Genomic DNA, 18,174 nt, shown 5'->3' with positions numbered 1-18,174 from the left:
TAGCATGGCCCCTTGGCTGATGGAAAGAGTTCTTAAATGGGCATTCAAACGAGGGAGCTCCGGGTCATTTCTGGAAGGCCATGAAAAAGCTGAGGTCACATGAGCGGAGGAATTGCCCAATTAACAGCAAGGTCATCGCAGACAGAGCCGGTCTTTCACCAAAGGAACACTCCGCAATGCCAAAAAGGGCTAATTCCTAGGTGACATACACGAGGGACGTGACATGGCAGCATGTAAAGAATTTTATGAGATGTAGAATAAGAAGGAATTCTTGACATTTGGACTGATGGGAATTGATTGATGATATCACTACACAAAGCAAAAACGAGTAGTCCTGAATTTGTGCATGCACTATTAAAGACAAGAACTGTAGGAAAAACAAAAAATAATAATACAAATTATAATACTAATAATCATTTTATATACACCGTTTTACACTCTAAAAACTAATTCAGAGGACCTTTAGTCATTACTTAAATATATATATTGTTGTGAAATAAAAAATCAAGTTCCGAAATGCTGTTAGACTTTTTACTTGTAATTGTTATTTTATTGAGCTTGGATGACACACAAATTATGCCTATTGATTCGATATACTATCATGACTTTTCATAGTTTAACATTTTCTGTTAATCAAAAATGTATTCTGTTAATGTAAAATACAATCTGATGACGTGTAAACGTGTTTCATTGTTTTGAGTTGTATGAACACTTCTTTTAATTTAGACGAACTTAAGGTAAGTGAAACTGGGCTGGGATTTATATTTCCCATCATGCTTTGCCCATGGCACTTGAAAGGGAGAGTAAATGCTAAAATGTATTGTTATATAATGTTTTTTGCACAAGATTAATGGTAAGGGAGATTTAGCAGTAAATTAGTGTTTTGTTATGCTAATTTAGAAGAGTTTCTGTTAATGTGGGTTTTTGGAGATTTACCATCATGGTGACAAGCGGTGCTTGGTAAGTTCAACTTAAATAGTTGCATTCATGTTGACAATTATTAAGTTCAGGTTACTTAGAAATGTGTTTTTATTGTGGCAAAAAAATGTTTTCACCTTACTTAAAACATTATGTTTGATCAACTCAAAATAATGCTTTTAATTAATGTAGTTCTCCCAATTGGCTTAAGTTAAAAATTCTAGTGGAAAACGTCAACATATATATATATTTTTTTGAACCAATGTTTTATTTACCGCTCAAAAGTTTGAGGTCATTACGATATTTTTTAAAGATATTAATACTTTTATTCAGCAAGGATGCATTAAATTGATCAAAAGTGACTGTAAAGACTTGTATAATAATACAAAAGTTATTTCTAATAAATGCTGTTCTTTTGAATTTTCTATTTAATCAAAGAATCCTGAGAAAAAAAAAGAACCTGCTGAAAATCAGCTCTGCCATCACAAGAATACATTTTTAAACTATATCAAAATAGAAAAGTTATTTTAAATTGGAATATTTCACAATGTTATAGTTTTTATCTACTGTAAACTGTGAAGAGTGTCTGATTCATTCACTCAGTCTCGCTTGGAAGGTACATGAGAAGGTGTTCAGGGGAATTTTTCACTCAAGTGAGAAGTGTTTAACAAGACCTTGTTTCTGTCAAGACATGACACTGGGAAGACATCAGTCAAGCTAGTCAGAATGAAGAGGAAATGAAACTTGCCCTACATGCTTTCTCTTATTGTCACACATTATAAAGTTCAGGCAAACACACCAGACCAGACACTTCCTCTAGTCAAACTAACCATAAGCTTCACACAAATGGTCCAGAAGGTACAGTGACACTGGATACTTCAGAACAGGCAACATTTTGACAAATGTTTATGGAAGTCTAATGTGGGCAAAGTTCACTGGCCAGATAGGGGTGTCTAATATCACTTCTGGAGGGCCACCTTGCTGCAAGAGTTTCGCTCAAACCCTAAGTAAACAGACCTGAACCAGCTACTCAAGGGCTGTCTCTGAAATCGCTATATTCAGGTAGTGCACTTTTTGAGGTGAAACAGGGCTTGATGCTTACTTTTTTTTCCCAGGGAGAACTTGTGCTCACAAGCTGAAATATTTAGGATCACATTAAAAAAACTTTACAGGTGCAATGAAAATTTATCAAATAATGTATTTCAATCATCAAGCAAAATGATTACATTTATTAGAACACAAAAAGTACACAAGGTTGTTAAATATTTTAGCTTCAAACTGTATTTCACATACAAAAACTGCAATAAGCAGATTATTGTGCTCATACTAGTAAAATCTATATTGAATAGTATGTGTTTAATGTTCTTTGTCCTTCCTTCCAGTGATGGGGCAGCATAGACAGGAGCTAAAGATTATGTTCCAGATACAGTTTATTGTACAACCAAAATTACAATACTGACAGGTGGGAAAAATATACATACATACACATACATATACATACATATACATATACATATATATATATATATATATATATACATATATATATATATATATATATATATATATATATACATATATACATATATATATACATATATATATACATATATATATACATATACATATTTATATACATATACATATATATATATACATATATATATATACATATATATATATATATATATATATATATATATATATATATATATACATATATATATATACATATATATATATATACACACACATACTTTTAGTTGTAAACAATACACCAGGACTCTTATTTTGAAATGTCTATGCTTTACTCTTGCTGGCTGCTTATTTAAAAAGATAAAATATATGCATCTTCCAACCATCTACAACATATAACAATATAAAAACCTTAAAGTAAACATTGTCATAATTAGGGCTGTAACGATATTCAAACCGAAAAACCGGGACACTCTCATGGAGTACCGAACGTGCCCCACCCCCTGCTGCCCCGCCTAGTCCTGGCCTATTGGATCTACACGACAAATACGGCGTTGTAGCCTAACCACCATTAATCGCAATAAGTTCCATGTTTTGTTCCTTTTGATAAGAAACAGTGTCATCTTTAAAATTCTGCCCATTTAATCACGAAATTCAAAAAAAAAAAAAAAAAAATGCTGCACGTAGCATTTACCACAGGCAAGTCCACAGCTTGTTAATTCATCAGAGAAATTAACTCTTTTGCTAAATATGTGTACTATATTAGCCTATATATATTCATTATATTTTACTTAACTCATTATTGATGTCTGGATTATTTAATGTATGTTTAAAGGTGCCCTAGAATCAGAATTTGAATTTACCTCAGCATAGTTGAATAACAAGAGTTCAGTACATGGAAAATACATACATTGAGTTTCAAACCCCATTGTTTCCTCCTTCTTATGTAAATCTCATTTGTTTAAAAGACTTCCGGAAAACACTCGGATCTCAACATAACACCGACTGTTACGTAACAGTCGAGATCATTAATATGTATGACCCCAATATTTGCATATGCCAGCCCATTCGACGCATTAGACAAGGAAAGGCAGTATTAACGTCTGGATCTGTGCACAGACAAGGTAAGCAAGCAAGAACAACAGCGAAAAATGCCCGAGACAGACATTTGTATTGGTGTTCAAAACCATACTGGACATCATCGAGTGCACTCAATCAATCACATAATGAACTGCAATAACAATAAATAAGTGCACAACTGATATTCCATGCCATGTGAGGGGACTATATTAGTGGAGTAATGTAAGGAATAGTGAATAAGGGTTTAGAGGTGACCGGATACATTCCTTGAAACTTCCAGGCAGGTGTTTCGGATCTGGTTGGATCAGGAACACCCTAAGGGACTCCGGAAAGGCACAATAACACTTGTGGTTTCCAAGACATTAGGAAGTGAGGTACAGCGTATGATGATGTTTTAAAAATTTTGAAATGACGAAATCACTGTTGTCCATTATGTTGTTTTCTCAACCTCTTGAGGGGAAAGAAAAGAGTTGAGAACTGGTTCATAGTGTAATCTTGGATCAGCAGAGTAGACCATTAAGCATGTGACACATCACCACTCATCTGTGGCACCAGTATAACCACCGCTCTTCTTATTTGTCATGAGTCCAGACGTTGTGGTCAGTTTCAGTTGCTTCTTTGTATCAACTCAGACCATTTGTAGAAAATCAGGCATGCTAGAAATTAGGTCAGTACCATGGCGTGTTATCATTCCAGACCGCGTGTTTCTTAACCATGCTGTCCTTTCATTGCTGAGCGTCTCGTCATTGGGCCTCCCGCTGGCTTGCTGAACAAATGACGCACACTTTCATATCACACATAGAGGAGCCTTTTGACCCTTGACTGGTAGAATGGAAGGCATTGAGCTGAACTCTCCCTGTAAGAACATATGCGGTATATTAGGGGTCTCCAAATGATCCCCATAGTGCCCCTTAGTTTGTAGGTCAGGGCCTCACTGACAGCTACGTTCTTCTGGTGGAGCAGGGCCGGAAAATACCTCACATTCCATCGTGGCATCATCGTCCCAGATGTTGCCTTTGCCTGTTAAACATGCAGATGTTGAAGCTGGATTCCCGGGCTCAGGGGACCCATGGAGGGCAGGGAATGGTATTTAGACTGGATGAGATCACGAGCTGATTAGAAAATCTATCTCAGCGGTGGTCACTGGTATCAGGGCGGCAGGGGTTATTGTAGACTTTGTGTAGTGTGGGGTGTTCATTGAGAAAGATGGTGCAATGCAGGTCCAATGTGAGAGAAAAATGAGGAAGATACAAGGAAATCAGGAAACAAGAAAAAGAAATGATTTTAAAATGAAGAAATGAGTCGCTTAAGAAATGAGTCTCTCTTTCTCAAGAAATGATTCTTAAGATAACATAAGAAAAACTGTATTGTAAAACAAAGTGTTTTCATCATTCTTATTATTAGTTTCATCCATCAATCTATCCATATTATTAGTTTATTTATGATAAATTTAATTAAAATGTAATAATGGTTAAAATAGAAAAAAAGAATCATTCAAATTATACATTTGTTTATTATAAATTTAGATATAGGTTTGAAAAAAAATAGTAAAATTATACATTTGTATTATTTAACACTATATTGTTGTTGTTGTTGTTGATTAAAATATTGTAATATTAAAATGAAATTTATAAGTGAAAATTATAAAAACATTATTATTGTTACTTACGGTATATTTATTTCTGTATTTTTTTCTGAATAATTTTCCATAAAATGATTCGTTTATTTTTGATAAATGTAGATAATGGTTTAAATAAAATAATTGTTTAAAAATAAATTATTATTTTTATTCAATAGTAATAGTAAATTATTATTTTTAAACAGAATCACTTTATGAATTATTATTAATAATTATTTTAAAACAAAATAATATTTTTCCATAAAAATTAAATATATTAGAGTTGGTACCAATCGGTACTGAAATTTTAACAATGTGATGCTTTGAGCAGATTCGTAAACACCTCTGATTGGCCATTGTGTTGATGTGCTCATCGGATATGTCTATGATTGACTACAGTGATCAATGCACGGGAGCGTTTGAAAGCATACAGAAGTGTTTGAATTTGAAAGCATTTTGAAAGCAGGAGTGGGAGCGTTTGATAGCAGGCGTTGTAAATACACATCAATGACGCTCTTCACCGATCGCTTACACAGATCCACATGGAAGAGTTTGAAAAAAGGGAATCTATTGTGGACCAGACCGCTGATAGATGCCTGCTATCAAACATTCCCACTCCTGCTTCAAAATGCTTTCTCAAAGCGTCACATTTTTTAAATTTCGGTACCGATTGGTACCGAAGTCAGTACTTTTGACAATACTAACACAGATACTGTATGATTATAATATGTCTATATTATAACATATACTGTTGTTGACCAAAAAAAAAAGAATATTATTATATACATCCAACCCTCACACTACAGTAGGCATGCCTCCATTTGAAACTGAACCTCCCCCAGGGTCTGAGGTACACAGGGGTCTCATCACCACCATGGCCTGATGGGGCACAGAGCTGTCACAGAAAACCACTCTCAAAAAACATGTGCTAACTATTGATTATTCTAGTAGCTGTTAGAGAACCGTATGTTGACTTTCCCATACTTGAAGCCTCCAGCACTTCAAATCATTATATTTGGAGCAGAGGAGAAAGCAAGTAAAAATATAAAGAGCAAAATAATGTGAAAGACAGAGAGTGAAAAAGGGAAGGAGCAAAGAGAAGCACATGACAAGGTGGGAAATGAAAGAAACAATGAAAGAAAGAAAAAAGTTCAAACACTGGATATCCCCAATGTCAAAACAGTGCCAGGGGCAAAACTGCCAGAAAGAAACCTGTCGAAGTATGCATACTAGACCCTGGAAAACAACTCAAATCCAGTACAACCTATTTACACAGCAAGCACAAAAGGATGACAACGTGCCACCATAAATATGGACCATTATGAGTTATAAAAGCAACTTGATATATCAAATATTTTGCTATATAATGGTCAGGGAAGCTTGTTGTAGACAAGGGAAAGACGTTATTGTTAGCGTCATTACGGTTCTCATCACATGCTTCAATTAACAAGACATCCAGACTACATCCTGATTCTTTCGGCCATAATTCACACATAAGCCAGGGTAGGGAAGTATACTTAAAACTTAGAGGCAGTTGGTCTTTAAGCTCTTCTTTGTTATTCTTTGAGGATGAGGTTACCACATCAACCAGATCAAACTGAATCAACAGGATCCAAGCGTCTAACCACAGAGATCCGTTTAGACAATCATATAACACTGATTAATAGGCTCTTCCGCAGCATATCCTGTCATAACAACTGCAGTGAGACTGCATCATTCTTATAGCTCACTAGTTGGTATCGGGACATCTTCATTCATGTAATGCCAGCTCTTAAGCATAATTGCCACTTGCCTTTCTACACAGCCAAGCTATAAAAAGCCTGGTAAACCTGTTCAAAGTCAAGCTCTAAGTATGAAAATGATACCAAGGCCACTCAAAAGACTTCTGTTTCACACTAAACAATAAAATAAGCTAATATAGTCAATCAGACAGTATAATATAAACATTTGTATCTTGGAGTAAGAACATTAATGCTCCACTTTACTTGCTTTTCTTAATGTTACACTAGCTGTTTCATCACAATATGGCATAACACTACAGTATCAGGATCAAATATGGGTCACTGGAGCAGAACCAACGACTTCGAAGAAAATACTTGACTTTATTCTACAATCAAAATCCCCACTGCTATCTAATCAGAGATGTGAGACAAGCCTCTTATATAACAGCAGGGTCTTGTGAAAGCCTCAAAAGACTTACTGTATTTACATGGTCTGAAGCTGGTTCATCATCATCCTGACAAACAAGGAGACTCTGTTTAAGCCTACACGCTAAAATATGACTGTTGTGAGTGGTTACAGAAGATTTTAACGAAGTTATCTTGAAAAAGCACAAAATGAAGTGTTGACTGAATATCGCATGACCCTGATGAGAGTTTACTCAACAGACTCAACTTTCACTGCAAAACAGCTCTTATGTAATCAGAAATGTGTGTGTGAGGGAGAAAAAAAAAGCCTGGATAAACATATTGATTTCAAACTGCGCCCAGGTAATGTCATGGATCACCAGACTATGATTTATCAGCAAAAACAACTTAAATGGAAATACAGCCAAATGTTCTCTTACTTAAATTGAGGGTCCTTTGTGTAGCGAGTCTTGGCCAGGAACCTCTCGGCTAGTTTCTCTAGGTTGCGGGAGTAGTCCATCTCGATCTCTGCCTTCTTGCGGAAGAAGTCCTGCAGGTCCTGCAGGAGCTGCACGCGGATCTCACATTGCTGGTCCAAACACTTAAGCTGCTCCACCAACTGGGCTCGGATCTCTGCCAATCAGAGAAAAAGAAGAAGAAGAAGAAGAAGAAGAAGCATTGTTATTTCAGTACTTCACACTCTGGTTATGCATTAAGATGCTTAGAATTAATTTTGTAAAACTGATGAAATCTGCATCATCACTATCTACACACTTTGTAAACATTTTTTTGTGTTTTTAAAAGGAGTCTCATGTGTTCACCAAGGCTGCATATATTTAAACAATAATATTATAAAATATGTTTTCTATTTTAATATATTTTATGAATGTAATTTATTCCTGTAATGGCAAAGCTGGATTTTCAGCAGCCATCACTCCAGTCATTCTAATATGCTCATCTTTGGTGCTCAAGTCAAGAAAACAATAATATTTTTGTGGAAATTGATACATCTTTTCAGGATACTTTGATGAATAGAAAGTTCAAAAGAACTTTATATTGCTGACCCTAAGCTTTTGAATGGTATTGTATTCATGCTTAAATATTAACAAACAGCATCAAAAATTCTGCATGTACCCTATGCGATCATAGGTTGTGACTTGTGCATGTTTTTCCTAGGAGGAAATTTTGCAAACATAAATTAATGTAGGATGCCTCAAGTTGCTTAGTTTTTCTGCAAAAATCCATATGGAAACACATGTGTGGAATATTCCTCATATTAAGCCACCAAAACAATACCCAACAATGCAGAACAAAACCATGATGTGTTTTTGCTGTAATTTGATAACTAAAATCCACTAACGTAATCTTTGTAATGGAAAACATGGATTTCTTTATAAAATGCACACACAAAAACCCATATTACAATATATATACAGCTATGGAAAAAATTAAGAGACCACTCCAAGTTCAGAAATCAATGTTAAGTGGTCTCTTCATTTTTTCCATAGCTGTATATGGATGGTAAACTCACCCTCTATGGACGTAAGTTCATTTGCAAACTGTGTGCAAATGTTACAAATTCAAAACTTGCTTTTTACCATTACTATGCAATGAAAACTCAATGCAAAAACAAAAAAAAAAACAAAATGCATATTTCATCTGGGACTGCTCACTACATCATCTAAAACATGATCATACTCTGATCCAGGCAGAAAAAAATCCTTCACCCATATTTCACAATCTAGTCTATGCAGCTGTAGCCTAGTTCCTCAAACAAAGTCAAAAATAGCTGGTGGAGAGACATTTCAACCTTAAATTTGATGCTTTAACACTAAAACACTTCTCGAGACTGGAGAACAATACTTAGGGTCAAGAGATTGCTTTACATAGGTCAATAATGCACACACACACGCACACCTTCAGAGAGTTTATCCAAGCTTATCACTTTTCATTTCCGTTGCATCTCTCTCTTTCTCTCTGTCCAACATCCGCCGAGCACTCAAGCATGGCTCCAAATTAATTTACTCTGCTCAATCCCGACAGCCTATTGAAATATTGAATTATGATGTTTACGTGAGCCCTTGGGAACTCTGGATCTATGGATACTTGTCCTGCATACTAAAGCTCCAATTAAAAAAACATAATACATTACAGCAGAGCCATCTAGTTTAGGAGCAAGTGCTGCCATAAAGCAGTTTAACTATTCAAAGCAATGCACCCAAACAGGGAACTATACACAAGCACCCATTTCATTGTTTACAGCTGCGGGATCACATTTCAATTGATGCCAAGTCTTGCGTTAGCTGTCAAACCAGTGTTTCAAGTGACAAGAAAACAAACTGAAAAGGTCCTAGAATCAACAGTACCTTTGCATTTCCTGCTGTAGAGAAATCTGATGACTTTTGCCTCCATATGTTCTAAATTTTCCAGCCCAGAGAAGATAGGAGACCAGCGGGGTGTGACAGTCCCAGGGCTATGATACCCAGCTGTCCCGACTCTATTGTGCTTTTACGCTGAGAGCACACTTTCACTCTGACATCACACAGAAGTGGGATTTCCACTGCCTCTGTGTCTCAGTCAAGTCAAACACAACAAAGTTCACTCCAGTACATCCTAGGGCTGTAGGAGTGGACTTTTCTCACTTCTCATTGTGATGGTTTTTACATGACTATATCACAAGGCAGCCCTAGTCTGACATGCCAACATGTGTCAATACCACTGACACGTGTAATTTTCTACCCTCCGTATAATTTATGATGATGTGAAATGAGTCAGTGCCACATCGTAATGCCTCAGCTCTCAAAAGGAGCCCTGCAATTTTAGCAAAAAGCAAATGGTCTCCAAACACGCACAGACACAACATGGTCAATGAACCAGTCAGGCCTTCATGGGCTTAATAATTCAATTATGAGCTCATGCTTTTTTATTGAGATAAATGTAGACACAAAGGAAACCAGGGGTTTTCAAACCAAAAAAAAATAAAATAAAATAAAATAAATAAAATAAAAAAATAAATGGAATGAATGAATAAATAAAATAAAATATAAAAAAAATAAATAAAATAAAATAAAATAAAAATGTAGTCACAAAGGAAACCAGGGGTTTCCAAACCAAACCAAAATAAAATAAAATAATAAAATAAAATATTACAATATTCCTGTTCAATTCTGTTTTCTAAATAATGTTACGGCAATCATAGGATTGTATCACAATTATTTTACATTTTCAATTTTATTTTTCTAATTTCTTTTACATTTTCTATAGTAATTCAACAAATGATAACCAAATGATGGAGAAGAGCATGATAATGTGCAGACAAGAACATTTTTGGCTTTTTAAAGAGTTGATTTAAGTGTCTAGATCACAGTTTTGGAGTGATACTGATGTTCTTGTAGCTATATATGTGTTCATTCATGTCAATGTGTAAACCAAATCCTGTTAACTGCCAAGGCTTTCAGCCCTTAGTTGATTGGTTAGGTGGAAAGGCATGAAGCCAACGGGGCTGGGTCGGGCTGGGGAAAGAAACTGAGGAATAGATCTAATGACAGCACATTAAGCAAGACTGCTGGAAAAGTAAAACAGTCATAAAAGTATAATCTGAACTGTTTGTGCTAAATGCAATACAAGCTAGAACAAGCACCATTACTAATTAACTCAGGATCCGTTTATATAGAGATTTGAGAAGAGCAGTAAACGCCATCATCATCACTGTCCTCAACAGCAGGAAGAGTATAATCTAACCACACTCACAGGGAAACTCAAGTCAGATGTTCTACATTTGTCTCTGGGTCTCATAAAATGTTTCCTAAGCCTGAGAAACATTGTGCTACCAATTCTCTGGCCATCCTGCTGTTCTGCATCTATACGGGAAAAACTGTTAAAATGCCCTGAGCGAAAAGAACAAACATTCTCCATAACAGAAATCCTTGAAGCTAAAAATAATGTACTTAAAAACTCTCTTTAGCTCCATATCTACCTCCAGAGGCTAACTGTGAACACGTTTTGTTGCACACTATAAATTATTAATTAATAAAAAAAAAAACATTCCAAGTATAGTATGTCCTTCAAACATTCACTTAGTCCTTAGTCTCAATACACACTTTTAAAATCTAATTTTAAAGTGTAACTGATTTACTATTTAAAAATTATAATGCATAATTTATAATATTAATGTATAAAATATAATAGGCCTACATGTTATATATACTGTATTATACATTTATAGACTAAATATAGACTAAATAGACTAAATATCTATAGTATTAGACAATATATAGACTATATATGTATATATATTATATTATATATAATGTAAATATTATATATAATTAATATAGAATATATTAGACAGACAGATAGATAATTCTACACAGTAAATTCAAGAAAAGAGAGTAAGCAGATGTTTTACTTCAACTGCAGGTGCAAAAGTTTAAGAACTTTTCCCCTTCTGAATCAACAAACAAAGACACTTGACCTTGATTCAAGTGACCTGTGTGATTGAGAACAATTACTTGAGCATGTCATAAACATTAAGGCGACAAAAGATTAAATGATCTCAAAGTAATCAGACAGCAATGACCCCTGCCTCCTTGAGTGTGCATTTGCTGAACAAGCATTATATAATGATTTAATTTGATGGCTACATGGAAGTCTTTGCGACACAGCTGTTGGCGAGCATGCAGCAAAGCACTGGCTGGGACCTTCATTATAAGACAGAACAAAACACAGTGTTGAGTAATACCTACTGGTCCCCAAACAACAATCATCACAGCTACCTGCTGAGATATCTGCTCAGTCAGGGTATTACACAGCCATGCATTATTGATTATACTGCCTCTAAATAAAAGGAAGGGCGGGAGTGAGCAAAACAGATTGACTGACAAGCTGGCACTGGACAAAGGACTGAAAGATAATCTTGGGAAGACAAACACTGCATGCTGATGACATATGGGTCAATGACAAATAAGAGAGAACACAATAAATAATCTTTAAAAACCAAATTTAGTTTCTCTTCTCTTATTTATCTCTTCTCTTCTCTCACATTTCTGCCTCCCAAAAATATCAAAATGAATTTGAATTCAGAAATTAAAAACATGTTAATCACAAAAGAGGTTATTCAAGTTGTGGAATGCATAACTTGCATTTAAAAAATTAAACTAATAATAGATCTGGACAACAGACAACATGTCATTGACCCGTATATTATGAAAAACACAATACAAATAATCTGAATTTAATTCATAAGGACTACGGTTTGATGTCCAGTGTAGCCACGTCCATCAGGGGTCTGTAATCTAATGGTGCTGTCTGTTCAAGGCCAAATCAATCCTCCTCCCCTCCTCATCCCAGCTGTCACTTTGTTCATTTCCCTGAGAGCATCTCAGCCGGCTCCCCTAAAAACCCCACCCCAAATCTGTCATATCTCATTACAAGCCCTGGCTAAGGGCTCCAAACTCCAGGCTTGTCGCCAGAGCTTTAAAAGCAAGGAGATAGAAATCAACAGGAGGTAGACGGCAAGACTGCTGTCCTCAAAAACAGAGGCCACGCTTGAAGTTCGTGAACGCTGGGGTGCCATGGTGACTAAGCAGATGAGATTAGTGTTTATAGTGCCACTCTGTAACCTCAACGAGTTCGAGGACAACACTACCAGGGAGCACAAGAGTGGTTAAAAGTGTTGTGCATGTGAAACCAACACACAAACAGCCCAGAAAGTCTGTTGTTTTGACATTAGTCATCCTCACACGGTAGGTAAGTAGATGTCTGAGGTATTCACCGGCAGGCAAACACTCTGACGCATTCAAAAAATCAGAAATTAAAGACATTTAAGTACACTCCTTCCCCTGTGGTCTGCCTCTACCGCAGTTCATATCACTGCAGACAACAAACATCAACAAGTTTCAATCTGTCAGGGAAGATCTGAAAGCATATTTAATTTAAAAGTTTGTCAGCAATTTCATAGGTGGGTTTTAGAAACTTTAAGGGATAGTTCAACCAAAAATTTTAATTTTGTCATCATTTACTCATGTCATTGCCAATGCTTTTTTGTCCATACAGTGAAAGTTATTGTGGCCCAGTAGTGTTGTTTTGGACACATCGACTTTCAAATTGTATGGACAAAAACATCTATATATATTTTTTTCAAAATATCTTCTTTTGTGTTCCATAAAAGTCGTCTAACAGGTTTGGAACAACATGAGGGTGAGTAATGATGTAAGATGACAGTAATGAAAACAGTAATTTTTGGGTGATTTTCCACAAAAGAAAAAAAAAAATCACTTGGAAAGATAGTCCTGAAAAAACTCTTAGCCAGACAGAAAAATCTAACTGCATATGTAGAGTTGATGTCATATCAGCCTTCTCCAACAAACCCACTAGGTGGATTTTCCTTCGGAAAATATCGTAAAAGACGGATTCCAGGAAAAACATGTAGATCAAGCTAATGATTAAGAAATGTTAGGCACAGGATGTTGTAATCTCACCCAAACTTTACAGATCACTTTCTTCTCAGATGGCTCTAAATATAGTGGCTTGAAGTATTTAGACACTTAATCTACATTCAAAATGAATGACTTTCATTTTGTTAGATATACAATTTTGATAAAAGACAAATAATTACACTGTAAAAAATTATTTTCATGAATTATCAACATTTTTTTTTCTTCTGTCAAATCAAATTCAATAATTAATGTGATTCAGATAACAATATTTTGAGTTTCAGTTGATTAAACCAATCACCTTCATTGTATTAACCCAATTTTTTTATTTCAATCATGAACTCAAAATTTTAAGCTAACCAAGTAACTTACTTTTTTTTTTTAAGTTAAACCAACAATTCTTTTTTACAATGTAGGATTCTGCCAAAAAATTGTATTAGCGTTTGTATCACAGCCGAGATGTAAGAACAAAGCAAGAAAGATACACACATCTGCACATTTGTGAAAAAGAGCATTGTGCAGCTCTGAGCTGTGCTATTGTCTCTGTAACTTTTATAGGATACAAAAAAAAAAAAAAAGGCAAATCTTAAAGGGACTGGTTGTTTCCAGGAGGTGGGTTGGATAGCGTACACTACTTGCGTCACTGAAGGCAGCTTGAAGGAAACCATCCATTCATCAGAGCAAACAGGAAGCAAAAGGGAGATGACAGGAAGTCAGTTTGTGCAGCCGGCTGTAGAGGGAGAGAGAACGAAGAGCGAGCTCCACAATGCAAGAGGAATTGGTCTAAAACTCTTGGGAGAATGGGAAGAACAGCTGGCTGGGATGAGGCCCTGTACCTGAGCACCTGAGCTACAGTTTAAGGCCAACTGAGAGCCCAAACTTTGAGGAAAAGCACTTCCAGTCCATGTGGTAAGGTGCCCTGGGTCCCCACTTTGGTCCGTGCATCATTTTATAACATATTTCAGCGGGGTGGACTCTATTAGTTCCAGACATGCCAAACCTAATCCTCAAATGAAAGATGCATTCTTCATTGAAGGAAGGAGAGAACAGGAAATGGGGGGAAAGAGATACAATTTCAGGAGAGGTGGAGGGAATGATAAAAATGGAAAGAAGAAAAAAATTAGACAGATTTTGCTTCACACACTTACCAACATTTCCCTTACCCTTTTAAAACCCCATTGCATCATTTTTGGCTTTTTGGCCAACTTCTTGTCTTTTCCATGGTACAAGAAATCTTTTTTTATCTGAGTTTGCATCTCGGAATGAAACAGAAGTTGCGATAGTCTTTTGTTCCCTATTGTGAACTATTTACGAGAAAGGGATTCTTGAACTAAAAAAAGTGGGGGCCAGACTTGATTTTGTTTATCGGATATTAATTGGATTATTGGATAGTTGTCATTTGCTATTCCTGTGATCTCGAATGACACTGTCATTAAATAGCAATAGAAAGTATCATTGCGGCAGGGACACAAATTAAAGCCTACTGACTAAAGCCTATATGTCCTATGCCTACTTTCTATTTCAATAGGAAATATATCAGCAAAGGGGTAAAATAATAGTGCTTGTTAAGCCAATTCATGGAGTCTTTAAATACTTGAAGAGACATAATAGACTGGATACATCAGTGAGATGATGACACAAAATCAGGAAATAGAAAATAGAATTAAGAGGAGGAAAATTACTCTGGTTAGCTTCAAATGAATGAATTCAATGACTGAATGCTACTTCTAGAGCATTATGGGACCATTGTATATTGAATATCACTATACTAAGGAGGGATAGATTCATTTATGATTAGTTGCTTTGTGAGGACCCTTTCAAGGATCTTGTACCATGACTCTAATTGTGTGCAAGGAGACAGAAGAAGTGGAAAAAGAGAGAAAGGCACATGAATGACACCAGATTGACACGCCAGCACCGACTACACCAATAAACATCAGAATGAATAGATAAAAAGGGACACGATTCCATTAGAGAGCAGCTGTCAGGACAAAATAAACATCTCCTTGGTGGAACAAAAGAAAGAGGAAGTGTGTGATTGTGTGTGTGAGTGACATCAGGCTCAAAAATAAACTCAAGCTGACAGAACATTATCATAGCCTTCATTCTCCCCAATTTCCATAATCAAACCAGTTACTGTGGAAACCACGTTGTACGTGAATGGTGAGGGACGTGAGATTGAAAATCAAAACCTTTCGCTGAACTCCCTAGATTAATCATTAAAACATTTAAAGGAGATAATTGCTTTATGATGGCGACCCATATTTCCTCTTCCCCAGCTAACCTATTTCGGTGTGGATCAGGAAACACAGCGTGGGTTTTCCTTGAGGAGAGACTATTGGGAAAAGGCTCCATCTACACAGCTGACGTTATTCCACAAGAGCCAATGGGGTGGAAAAACTGTTGTCACCTACTCATCCGTACAAAACAAGGATAGTTCACACATGCACACACATTTAACAGAATTCTGCCTTTTGAAAAACACCTTCAGAACAGGAATAATGGAAACCACAAATAAGATGGTGGAAACAAAGGAAGGTACGTAGACAGGAAAATACACAACCAGAGTAATTTACACAGAGGAAGCTTATATAAATCTTTAGAGGCTCTGCTAAGGCAAATAACACTATTAGTATTGCTCAAACTTGGGGGGTTAGGGGTTTATTTAATTAGAATTATGCTAAAGTGGCCAAAAAAAAAAGAATCCACCAATTTACAGTACACTGAATATCTACAGCCATTTTTTTTTTTTCAAACTAATATCACAAAGAGTGTCAGGGTCTTGACTAGGGTTGCAAAATTCCGGGAATTTTCAAAGCTGGAAACTTTCCATGGGAATTAACGGGAATATATGGGGATTAATGGGAATAAACAGGGAATTTGCAAAATTACAGGTTAGCCTATAACAGGGTACTTAAATGTAGTTGAAAAGAACATCTTGCAGCATAATTTTAGTTAAAACAACCATATTTAATGCAATTTTAGTTGAATTTTTACCCTGACATTCACACAGCACTGCTTACTGCAGGGCTATTGAGGCCACACCCCCTGCATGCACTGTGCATTCTCCCAGTCCATAACATGCTCATTTGATCAAAAATACAGAAAAAAGCAGTAATATTGTGAAACATAACTGCAATTTAAAATAATTGCTTTCTATTTTAATATACATAAAAATATAATGTATTCCTATGATCAAAGCTGAATTTTCAGCATTTCTCCAGTCTTCAGTGTCACATGATCCTTCAGAAATCATTCTAACCTGCTAATTTGATGCTCCGTTATCAATGTTGGAAACAGTTGTGCTGCATAATTCTTTTATAACCTGTGATACTATTTTTAGGATTCTTTGATGAATACAAAAGTAAAGAACAGCATTCATTTAAAATATAAATCTTTTGTAACAATATACAGTATCGTTCAAAATTTGGGGGACAGTAGTTTGTTTTCTTTTTTTGAAAGAAATTAACACTTTTATTCAGCAAGGATGTGTGAAAATGTTAAATAAAAGTGATACTAAAGTGATATTGTTAGAAAAGATTTCTATTTTCAATAAATTCTATTCCTTTTAACTTTTTATTAATAAGTGAATCCTGAAAATAGTATTACAGGTTCCAAAAAAATATTCAGCAGCACAACTGTTTCCAACAATGATAATAACTGATATCAAATCAGCATATTAGAATGATTTCTGAAGGATCATGTGACACTGAAATAAATAACACACAACAATTGTTGCAATAAAAATATATTTATTTTACTAAATTAGAATTAATTGAATGTGAAAAAATAAATAACTGTTATTTTATGTTATGACTAAACAAAATGATTATATTTGTTTTTATATGATACTTTATAAGTAAATATTTTACATTTATATAAATTTCCCAAAATTTTCAATTAATTCCCATAAATTCCCATAAATTCCTGTTAAGTTTCCAAATTGGAATATTTCCAAAATTCCCCAGGTTAAGTTAATGTAGGTTGTTATGCGCTGATAATCTTCACTTCCTGTAAGATGTTAACTTCTGCAACCAAATTAATGAGTCAATGAGCTGAACTTCAGAACCGGATCAGTCCAATTTATGAACAAATCATTCTGGTTTTGTGATCTAGATTAACTGATTCACTGAAAAGATCCATCTCAAAGGAATGATTCACTCAGCAATCCGACATTGCTATTACTCTTTTTTTAAGCTTGACAGCACCATTGAATTTCATTATATCGAAAAGAACAACAATGATTTTCTACAAAAATTCTCCTTTAGTGTTCCACTGAGGAAAGAAGGTCAAACTGTTGATAAATAATGGTAAATAATAGGTAAATAATGACAAAATTTCCATTTCTGGGTGAATTATCACTTTAAGCTGCCAGTTTGCAGAGTACCAAAGGAGATTAATTCACCATTTGATGGCACAGGTTCAGGGCATTCCACAAAAGCTCCATTGAAAACATCTGGGGGACGGAGGGTGGTTCTTTTTGCACAGTAAGTTTTGTCAGGAATGGACCAAAGGGGAGTAG

General features: G+C 35.4%; 1 protein-coding gene across 5 annotated transcripts in view; it reads right to left on the bottom strand.

Annotated features, from left to right (window-relative positions):
• Nucleotides 1–18,174, bottom strand: part of srgap2 (SLIT-ROBO Rho GTPase activating protein 2) — a 104,005-nt gene that overhangs the window by 44,251 nt on the left and 41,580 nt on the right. For 4 of the 5 annotated variants that reach the window (XM_067388223.1, XM_067388222.1, XM_067388226.1 and 1 more), the window contains one exon: nucleotides 7,659–7,851. In XM_067388223.1, coding sequence (XP_067244324.1) covers nucleotides 7,659–7,851 — 193 coding nt within the window. Of the gene's footprint in view, nucleotides 1–7,658; nucleotides 7,852–9,584; nucleotides 9,719–18,174 lie in introns of those variants that run through there. The other variant, XM_067388225.1, reaches the window with a different exon arrangement.

Source organism: Chanodichthys erythropterus, chromosome 6 (assembly GCF_024489055.1).
Source record: "Chanodichthys erythropterus isolate Z2021 chromosome 6, ASM2448905v1, whole genome shotgun sequence".
Taxonomy (NCBI): Eukaryota; Metazoa; Chordata; class Actinopteri; order Cypriniformes; family Xenocyprididae; genus Chanodichthys; species Chanodichthys erythropterus.
This window is presented reverse-complemented; position numbering and strand designations above follow the sequence as displayed.